The sequence below is a fragment of the Sinocyclocheilus grahami genome, unplaced genomic scaffold, assembly GCF_001515645.1.
Source record: "Sinocyclocheilus grahami isolate Dianchi unplaced genomic scaffold, SAMN03320097.WGS_v1.1 scaffold338.1, whole genome shotgun sequence".
NCBI lineage: Eukaryota > Metazoa > Chordata > Actinopteri > Cypriniformes > Cyprinidae > Sinocyclocheilus > Sinocyclocheilus grahami.
Window position 1 is genome coordinate 689871 of NW_015505517.1, and position 10720 is coordinate 700590.

Consider the following 10720-nt stretch of genomic DNA (forward strand, 5'->3'; position numbering starts at 1 on the left):
TATATATATATATATACACACACACACACACACTAGCGTGAGTAGTATATATGTATATAAAGAAAACAATTTTTGTTTACTTTGTATTAAGCTGATAGTGTATCTTTTTCCTACCAGTATTAATGCTAGATGTATAAACTTCTTTCTATTCAGAATTATTATTAAAAAAATTGCTCCAAAGCAGTTTTACGGAGTTTAAAGCATATAAGATAAAAGATTATAGTAAGCTTAAAAAATATATATCATGTCTCAAAGCTAGAGAAATCAACATTTAGATTAAAAATTCACAAAAAAAATTTTTTTCCTTTTTTAAGATTTGTTTTATTCCTTACTGTCAATAACTGCGACTTTGTGATTAATCTAATTATTATAATATAAAATTTCATACACTACCGTTTAAAAGTTTAGGGTCAACAAAAAAATAAAAATAAAAAATTCAGCAATGAAGCATTAAATTGATCAAAACTGACAAGACATTTAAAATATTACAAAAGATTTCTATTTTAAATAAAAGCTGTTCTTTTAAATATTCTATTCATCAAAGAATCCTGAATATTCAAACATTGATAATATTAAGAAATGTTTCTTGAACATATTAGAATGATTTCTGAAGGATCATGTGACACTGAAGACTAGAGTAATGATGCTGAAAATTCAGCTTTGTCATCAGAGGAATAAATTCCATTTGAAAATACATTAAAATAAAAAAAGTTATTTTAAATAATAATAAAATTCCCAATATTACAGTTTTTACTGTAAAATATTTATAGACTCCGAACACAGTTGACATGCCATCAGTGTGAAAGCACAACGTGAGAGTCAGCTTTTGTGGTTACGCTACAGTTTTTCTAACTCGCTGCTCATATGTGAGTGAAACAGGCCTTAACACCGCAGAAATTTTCAAGAATTATTACAGAACTGAATGTGTATAAATCACTGTAGCCACTTTTATGTCTGTACAAACACAGCAGATGTGTGTCTGTTTGTGTGTTGCAAAAAAACATGCCATGCTGGTCTCTGACAAACTTGACTCTTGAGTTTAATGAGTAAGAACAGGCCCACAGCATTCTAGCGTTACTCAACATCTACTGCCTGCCAAACAAGATTTCACAAGAACCACCAGCAAAAGATACAGTCTCACTCAGTCTCACAATAGCACGACAACACTGAAGAAACAAACTCACGTAGAACATGACAGCTGGATAACGACATCGAAAAATGGAGACCTTGTGGTCATGATGACATCGCAATAAGTAACCGCTGATTACGTTATATTTTTTTAGGAAGCTGCAGTTGTGAAGCTGTAACTCTCTGCTTCATAATGATATAGGCAAATAAACCGTGAAAGGTCAGTGAGACAGATAAAGTGTGAGATTCTGTCTTTAGGGTTTTAGGTGAAAGGAAAACCTCCTGATTCTGTGCCTTTAGGGTTTTAGGTGTGGCTCAACCAGCGACAGCAGAAATTCATTTAAGACTAAATGTAGGACAGACAAGTTCAGACACGATGATCTTTCTAACACACGCCGAATCTTTTCTTGTGTGTGTGGCAGGTCTGCTTGTGTCAGGCAGAAATAGTTTACCCAGAAATCACATATCGTCCAAAATCTTTTCTTGTGTGTGTATGTGTGTGTGGCAGGTCTGCTTGTGTCAGGCAGAAATAGTTTACCCAGAAATCACATATCGTCCATTTATTCACCCTCATGTTCCAAACCCGTATGACTTTCTTCCACATAACAGAAAAAGAAAACATAAGGTAGAATGTTTACGCTGCTCTCTTCCACAAAATCTAAATGAATGTCAACAGATGCTGTTCAGCTTCAAATATGATAAAAATACACCCCAAAAGTATCACAAAAGAAGGTAAAATGCCTTGTGGACTGTATTCGTATGTTTGTGCGATGACCAGACTGAAATTAAAGTCCTCTCAATGGTAGCTTTTTTTTAAAGAATTCTCTTATGCTCACCAAGGCTGCATTTATTTAATAAAAAAATACAGTAACAGTAATATTGTGACAAATTATTACGATTTGAAAATAACTGTTTTTTATTTTAATATATTTTAAAATTTCATTTACACTTGTGTAGAACTATTTTGTAGAATTATAAATGTCTTTGCTGTCACTTTTGATTAATTTAATGTGTCCTTTCTGAATAAAAGTATTAATTTCTTTGAAAAAAAAGCATATGTGAGAACCAGCGGTGTCAAAAATGAGACTGGAGAGCTACAGTGAAGGGAAAGATTTTCAATAAACACCAACATTATTTGTCAGTTAACGTGGAATATAATACACAATTCATATGGATTACTTTTATAGTCATTTAAATCCAACCATCCCCATTCATTTTTACAGTAGTATGAAAAAAGCAGAGTAAACATCTCTTTTTGTGATCCATTAAAGAAAGACAGTCATAAAGGTTTAGAACAACATAATGATGAGTAAATTATGACAAGAGGTTACTCCTAGAATTTACTAAATAATATTTTTGATGAATAATCTTTTCTGTTTAGTTTGTTCTGATGCTCAATATGTTTATTATAACGTTTGTATAAGAGTAACAACTAACCTTAATGACCTTCTCCACCCCCGAGGAGCAGATCATGTACGTGTGAGGGTTAAAGCGGACCTGATTCACGATGGACCGATGACCTTTCAGAACCAAAAAAGCCCCGTTCACCACTCGACCCGGACCTCCTGACGAGACGGAGAGAGAATGAGTCCATAAATAATAATAACATCAGACACGGTTAGCCTGTGCATGAGTGACTGTGTTTACCTGCTTCAGGGTCACTGGGGATTCTCCACATGTAAAGGTTAAAATCATCTGAGCCAGACAAGATGTACTGAAAAGACATAAATATATATTATTACACACACACACACACTAACCAATTATGTCACAGAGTTCTAGAGAAATATGACACGGTCTGCAAAGAGAAGTTTCAAGAACTATATAATTTTTTTTTACATATACCACCATTCAAATATTTAGAGATTTTTTTTAAAGAATTACTTATGACCACAGAGGAAAGTAGGTTATTATAAAAGATCATTATTCAGGTTCGTGTTATTTCAGGAGATCATGTCTGCAGTGACCAAACTCTGAACATCTTTACACAAGCTCTGCTGTCCTCTGCTGGTCTCAGGCAGTAGAGCAGACAGCTATGATGATAAAGCTGGCCTTGTCAGCTAGATTGCAGCCCATATTTGGGCCGAAGCAAGCGTTCAAGCTTTTACTGGACATAGTTCAGCAACCCTTTTTGCTTATAAACACAGTTCTCTGTAACACTTGATTCTGATTAACCAATTGCAGCCAGACACACTTGTATAATGACACTAAACTGTTTATTTGAACAATGTCCATGGCAGCTAACTGTTACTTTCATATTCCTCATGGCCCTCTGCAGTCTCTGCAGTTGCTTTTTTCACACACAAAAAAACACTTTCAACTCAAATTAATATTTAATGTCCATTTATTTATATATTTGGTAAGCAGCTGTGCAATAAGCAGGAAAAGGTACCGTTAACAAGTTAGTACCTGAAAAAAAAACAGTTTGGGTTCAGTAAGATTTTTTTATGTTTTTTTTAGTCTTATATGCTCACAAAGGATGCATTTAATCAAAAATACTGTAAAAAATTGTAATAATGTGAAATATTACTACAATTTAAAACAACTATTTACACAATGGGTGGCCAACTTCAATTCTGGACAGCCACAGTCCTGCAGAGTTTTGCTCCAATCTTGATAAAAACTCTGAACACACTGAATTAAAGTGACAGCGCATTTTTCGCAGTAAAAATTAATATGGATTGACACGTAAATGTAGTAATTTCACAATAAATGAATATAATTGAAGTCTACAGTGTTTCACAGTCAACACATGGCTTTTTGGCTAGGTTTAAAACAAGGAAAATAGCACTTTTGAATAAACAAGGCAACATAATAGATGCACATGTGGAGGTAGGAAAACAAAGTTCTTTAAGATTTAAATGCAAAAGAAAAGGCATGAGAGCAGACTGTTTCTGTCAGTGGTATGTTTTAAATTAATATTTTTGTGATAGCCTACTTTTAACGTGAGAAAAGTAGGCTATAGGCTGTGTTTAAATGTTTTGCCACTTGCTTGAGCAACTTAACATATAAATCTAGAAGTCAAATGCATTAAATAATAAAAAAATACAGTAACAGTAATATTGTGACAAATTATTACGATTTGAAAATAACTTTTTTATTTTAATATATTTTAAAATTTCATTTACACTTGTGTAGAACTATTTTGTAGAATTATAAATGTCTTTGCTGTCACTTTTGATTAATTTAATGTGTCCTTTCTGAATAAAAGTATTAATTTCTTTGAAAAAAAAGCATATGTGAGAACCAGCGGTGTCAAAAATGAGACTGGAGAGCTACAGTGAAGGGAAAGATTTTCAATAAACACCAACATTATTTGTCAGTTAACGTGGAATATAATACACAATTCATATGGATTACTTTTATAGTCATTTAAATCCAACCATCCCCATTCATTTTTACAGTAGTATGAAAAAAGCAGAGTAAACATCTCTTTTTGTGATCCATTAAAGAAAGACAGTCATAAAGGTTTAGAACAACATAATGATGAGTAAATTATGACAAGAGGTTACTCCTAGAATTTACTAAATAATATTTTTGATGAATAATCTTTTCTGTTTAGTTTGTTCTGATGCTCAATATGTTTATTATAACGTTTGTATAAGAGTAACAACTAACCTTAATGACCTTCTCCACCCCCGAGGAGCAGATCATGTACGTGTGAGGGTTAAAGCGGACCTGATTCACGATGGACCGATGACCTTTCAGAACCAAAAAAGCCCCGTTCACCACTCGACCCGGACCTCCTGACGAGACGGAGAGAGAATGAGTCCATAAATAATAATAACATCAGACACGGTTAGCCTGTGCATGAGTGACTGTGTTTACCTGCTTCAGGGTCACTGGGGATTCTCCACATGTAAAGGTTAAAATCATCTGAGCCAGACAAGATGTACTGAAAAGACATAAATATATATTATTACACACACACACACACACTAACCAATTATGTCACAGAGTTCTAGAGAAATATGACACGGTCTGCAAAGAGAAGTTTCAAGAACTATATAATTTTTTTTTACATATACCACCATTCAAATATTTAGAGATTTTTTTTAAAGAATTACTTATGGTTAAATTGATTAAAAGTGAAAGTAAATGCATTTATAATCTTTACAAAATATTTTTATTTAAAATAAATGTGGTGTTGTTCTAAATAAAGGTTCTTGAAACATTCTATTCACCAAAGAATCCTGAATAAAATGTATCAGTTTCCACAAAAAAAATTTTTTTTTAAAGAAATGAATAGTTTTATTCTGTAAGGATGCATTAAATTGATCAAAAGTGACAGCAAAGAGCTTTATATTGTAAAATAAATAAGGACCTTCTATTAAAATCAAAGGTTTCTACAATCACAATTTGCACAAAAATATTAAGTAGCACAACTGTTTTCACCATTGATAATAATAATGAATGTTTCTTAAGCACCAAATCACCATCTTAGAATGACTTCTTTAGGATCATGTGACACTGAAGACTGGAGTAATGGCTGCTGAAAATTCAGCTTTGGCACAAATGCATTAAATAATATATTGTTTATATTTATTGTGTTTAAATGTGCCAATGTCGAAAAAAGATTGTATTACTGTACTGTGTAAAAAAAAAAAAGAATCACAACGCTGAAAAAGCATTTTGGATTTGAAATTAAAATAATGGATAAATGTTGTGTTTGTGGTTTAGTAGCAGACTAACCACCCCTGATTTACATACTAGTGCTTATTTTTCAAATTTCAAACTCATACCCTAAAAGTAGATTTATTAACACAGTATTTATGGTGTTCTATCATAAGTGAAAGTGCTGAGATTAGAGTGATAGAGTGATGGAATGTGATAGACTGTGACAGAATGTGTGTGAGTTTTTCAGACAGATCTCCGTCTCACCTGCGGGGTTTGCGGATGTCCCACAGTCCCACCCCCTCTTTAGAGTTTGCAGTGGCCAGCAGACGGGGTTCTACTGGGTTAAACATTACGCTGTGGAACGCTGAGGGGTAGTTGGCCAAGCAGAACGGTTCTAGAACACACAACAGAATTAGAGTAACACCGGATCTATAACAGTTCAGAATTTAGATGAAACAAAGATTCTAGAATACACACAAAAAAATCCTAAAATGTATTATGGTTTCCACAAAAATATTAGGCAGCACAACCTGTTGTGTTTCTTGAGCACCAAATTAGCATATAAGAATGATTTCTGAAGGATCTTGTGACACTGAAGTGATTTCTGTGATTCATTAAAAAAGGGGGCCATATTAAAAACCAAGAAATTCAACTATTGAATATGTACCTCCATGTGGCGGTTCTCTTGTGTCCCATATGAGAACTCGGCCGTCATCAGATGAGCTGGCGAAGACGTTATCATTAACAGGACTGACGGACAGACCATACACAGCATCATCATGCAAAAAGACATTGAGCGTCTCGCCACGTTCTACGTCGTGCAGAATCACCTGCTCATCATTTCCTGCAGCGACAGACCGAAACATTAAACATTTGATCTCCCCTCTGTTTCAGCTGCAGCATCACAACCTGAGCAGCTGAGCAGTTTTACCTCCTGAGAAAACACGTTTGTTGGTGCTGTCAAATGCCAGGCAGAAGATGTTGGACAGGTGCTCCCCCTTCAACTTGATCGGTTTGGCTCGTGAGTGTATTGCTTTCTCCATGTGCCACAGCAGCACCCTGCGGTCATCTCCACCTACAACACAAGACATATTAATAGATTCACCAGAGAAATGTTTCAGTATCACTCTCCTGAGGGTATGAAAGTAAGGTTATATGTGCACAATCTGGCTGGTTTACAGACACCAAAGAAGAGTTTGGGAGGCTTGTTCTCAACAGAAGTTCAGAAATTCATGGTCGTGATAACAAAAACATCATGTAGCCCTCTCATACTCCTGCTCTGATTTACTACAAAAGGTGTTTTATTCTCAGCTGGTGCAAATATCTAAATGTGATAAAGTTCTGCTCAGTGAATTCATCAAGAGTTGAGCTTTTTACGGTTATAAATAAATATAGAGCTACTTTAATCTTTACTCTCATTGTTCATTTTTTATTTTATTTGATATTGTTTGTAAAATAAGGCACAGATCTGGAGACTTGCAAAAAAGCAATGTGCTGTAAGTGACAAATTTGAATGGCAAATCTGATCTATAAACTATGTCCGTAAATAAAATTCTGAGCCAACTGGAAAATACACATTTGTATCTAATGAAAGAGATTCAGGTGACTGCCTTGTGTTACAACAGTGACAAGTTTCCATATGCCATTTTAATCTTAAGAAATTAATACTGTTTATTCATTAAGGATGCATTAAATTGATAAAACCGGACCATTACAAAAGATCTCTATTTCAAATAAATGCTGTTCTTTTAAGCTTTCTATTCATCAAGGCATCTTGAAATAAGATATCACGGTTTACACAAAAAACTGTTTTCAACATTGTTAATCATAAGAAAAATATCAGCATATAACAATGATGTCTGATGGATTATTATTATTATTATGTGACACTGAAGATTGGAGCTTAGCATTACAGTAATAAATTACATTTTAAAAATTGGAAATTAGAAAAAAGTTATTTGAAATTGCAATATTTTACAATATCAATGTTTTTACTTTTTATTAAATGACTTGGTGAGCATAAGAGACTTCTTTCAAAAACATTAAACAATTCTTACCAACCCCAAACTTATGAACAGTAGTTCTATTCTATTATTGTGAGACTATACAGATTGACATGTTTGTTGCCATGCAAACCATTAAAGATGTTGACAGCAACCTACTGCTGTTTTAGTGTCATCTGTTGTACAAAATGAAACTGACATTTCAGGGTTTTGCAGTTAGTTTCACAGTGAAACTAAGGGTAAGTTAATCTACATTTCTGTACAAAACCTGTGTAAAGAAAAAAATATACATTCTCTCTTCAAAATCTTCTCTTGAAGTGTTTTGACCCATGGATTTACATGACTTCTCTAGTCATTACTGGAGTTAAAAAAATATTTTAAACAGAATGAAATTAGAGGTACTTTCTAGCTGATAAAATACTTTAAAGTCAAGCATTGCTAGAAAACTTTTCCAGGCCTTGAAACCACAATTTTAAAATGGTCTGATATTGGGAACCCTCCACATTCACCACACTGTACATGCCTAATGTAAAGACTGAAAATATGCAAGTGCAAAAGCATACAAAGGACTTGAGCAGGAAAGAATGTGTGAAGCCAAAAGAATCAGTAACAGCTGCAACCAATTAATGAGTCAGCAAGAAAAAGAGTCCGACTGAAACTATTGAGGCCCTTCTACAGTCTGAACCACCTACAAAGGTGCATTCACTTAGTTTCGTTTAGGTTTATCTGGCTCTCATTTGTACTAATAGTAGGCTACTAGTGATAAAGGCTTCATACTGACTTCAGCCTGGATGGATGAAGTTTGCGAACAAGTTAATTTACATTTTTTGGATGCAATTCTAACAAGTTGCAGCGACTATCTTGGACAGGCATTTTTTTTCAGTGTGGTGACTATGACGGTGTTTGCAGTTAGTGTTTAATGTCTTGCCATTTATCTATGAACTATGGCATGGTAGATGTTTTTATTGTTTATTATAACAGACTAAACTTAGTATACTATCAGTAACTTTCGTGTTTTGCAATAAGGCAGGTCACGTGATGTAAACATGGTTACGCCCATAAAGGGGCGACCCACTTCATGCAGAATAAAAAAAAGCTTTTTCTAGAAGACTGATCTTCATCTCATGTGGATGTGCATTATGTAATCTAATATCATTTTAAATGACATTGCGTTTCTTTGTGTAAAAACTTTTTTTTTTACTGAGTGCACCCTTAACATCTTTATATATCACTGACAGAAAGACTGAAACCTGATTTATTTTTTATTTTTTTGGCAATGCCCAGAAAAATAAAACATGCATGCACAATCTGACAAACTGAAGATGTCAAAGCAATCCTGTCAATGCATGTTTTATTCTGCATGCCTGTTCTCTACTCCTGTCCGTCTTTCTCTCGCTGCCCCACATCAGTAAGATCAGCGTGCAGGACCGGAGGATCTTACCGGACACCAGCCACTGGCCTCCATTGTTGGAGAACTCAATGGCGTTGACGCAGCCGAAGTGGCCGAGCATGTCCTTCTTATAGAGGCTGGAGCAGCCGGCCAGTCTGCGCCTCTGGAAGTCCTCCTTCAGCCGCGGCTGTCCGCCGATCGTCCTGCGGGAAAGGAACCCGACGGCGCTCCGCACGCCGCAGCCCCGCACTTCCTTCATCTCTCCTCCGGTAAAGTCTCAACGCCACCGCTAGAGTGTCCCAGCCGTCATGGGTTTGAGCTCAGGTATGATTCGGTGGATTCTGCTTCGGCTGGAGGATGTACCGTTACATGTTTGCTCAGTAAAGCATGAAAGTGCGCAGCAAAAACAGAAGGTTGTTTAGAGTCCCACCGACCGCCGGCACTTCCTGCTCCGGTGCAAGGGTGATGACGTCACAAGAGCGGATCACTGACTCCGAACCAGAACCGCTGCTGTACTTTCTGATTGAATGTTATGTAATATGCTTCGGTTTATATAATTTGTGAACACTTGTGCCTCTGTAATCTGTGTTGCTTTTAATGCAGTGCTTGATTTTTTGAATGTTTTATTGTTATTAAAAAGTGAACCAGTATGCTGTATGTGTGTCTATTTAAGTAGTTCTTTGTTTATATAGAAGTTAAATATGTTATTTGTTAAATATGTATTCGGGTTAATTGGGACATTTTGTTCCAGGCATCTCAATGGAACAAGTGCACCAATTTACCTGGCTTTACACCCGAGAAATTAGACAACACAAATGCTGCATTAAAAAAAAAAACTTTCTCGTTAATAAAAGTTTACTTTATCTAGTTAACAATATAATATTTAAAGTAAATTAGAAATAGAAACCATATTAAAATAAGCTATTTATACAATATTGTATTATTGTAAGGACTTATTTAAAAAAAACTGGAAGATAATAAAAATAAACCTTTTTACACTTTGCGTAAAAACATTTTTTTTACTTTACAGTGATTTATTTAAATTAAATATTATATCCTCCTGAGACCCAGCTATGGAGTTTTTGCCTCTGTAGTGGACATTATATTTGAGTGAATTTCTCTGAGACCTCACATGTCACAGTTTTAAGTCTGGAGTCCTGTACAGAGCACATTTAGGACTTTCCAGAGATACCAAATGATTGGATGTTTCCCCGAGAACACTCCCTCTCCTTGGTTTTTAAAAATGGCTGACATTAATTTAGTGATACAATTGTACATTCTTATGGAAATATGATAATATTTTGTAATTATAATTTAAATCTGATTCATTTTCAAATTGTTTGTCATAAATCACCATCTCAGGAAAATGTTATGGGGTTTCAAATCATTATTTAGATTCAAAAGATTTATATTTAACTTTTACACTCAGATATTAATAATGTAACATTTTTAACATTTAAAATAAATAAAATGAAACATGTAAATAGAAACAACATTAAATTACTTATATTTTGTCATTAGACTTTATTAAAATGCAAAAAAGTAACAATAATAAACCTCTTTACTCTTCATAAGTTTACTC

The 10720-nt window shown here is 34.5% G+C and overlaps 1 protein-coding gene across 1 annotated transcript; it reads right to left on the reverse strand.

Annotated features, from left to right (window-relative positions):
• Window positions 1–3495: 3495 nt before the first annotated feature.
• On the reverse strand, window positions 3496–9702 carry LOC107602959 (DDB1- and CUL4-associated factor 5-like). The gene is made up of 5 exons (XM_016295607.1): window positions 9190–9702; window positions 6677–6820; window positions 6413–6589; window positions 6010–6139; window positions 3496–3537 (listed from the first exon to the last, which is right to left on the reverse strand). Exons 1-5 carry the CDS (start codon window positions 9395–9397, stop codon window positions 3531–3533), a joined length of 666 nt encoding a protein of 221 aa, XP_016151093.1. The 5' UTR covers window positions 9398–9702; the 3' UTR covers window positions 3496–3530.
• Between the last annotated feature and the right edge of the window lie 1018 nt (window positions 9703–10720).

Excerpts from the sequence above, each read along its gene's own strand:
- LOC107602959 (XM_016295607.1), bottom strand. The coding sequence starts at position 9,397 with ATGAAGGAAGTGCGGGGCTGCGGCGTGCGGAGCGCCGTCGGGTTCCTT. Across the intron at positions 6,821-9,189 it reads AGGCCAGTGGCTGGTGTCCG|GTGGAGATGACCGCAGGGTG; the intron begins GTAAGATCCTCC and ends CTTGTGTTGTAG. Across the intron at positions 6,140-6,412 it reads AAGAGAACCGCCACATGGAG|AACCGTTCTGCTTGGCCAAC; the intron begins GTACATATTCAA and ends TGTGTGTTCTAG.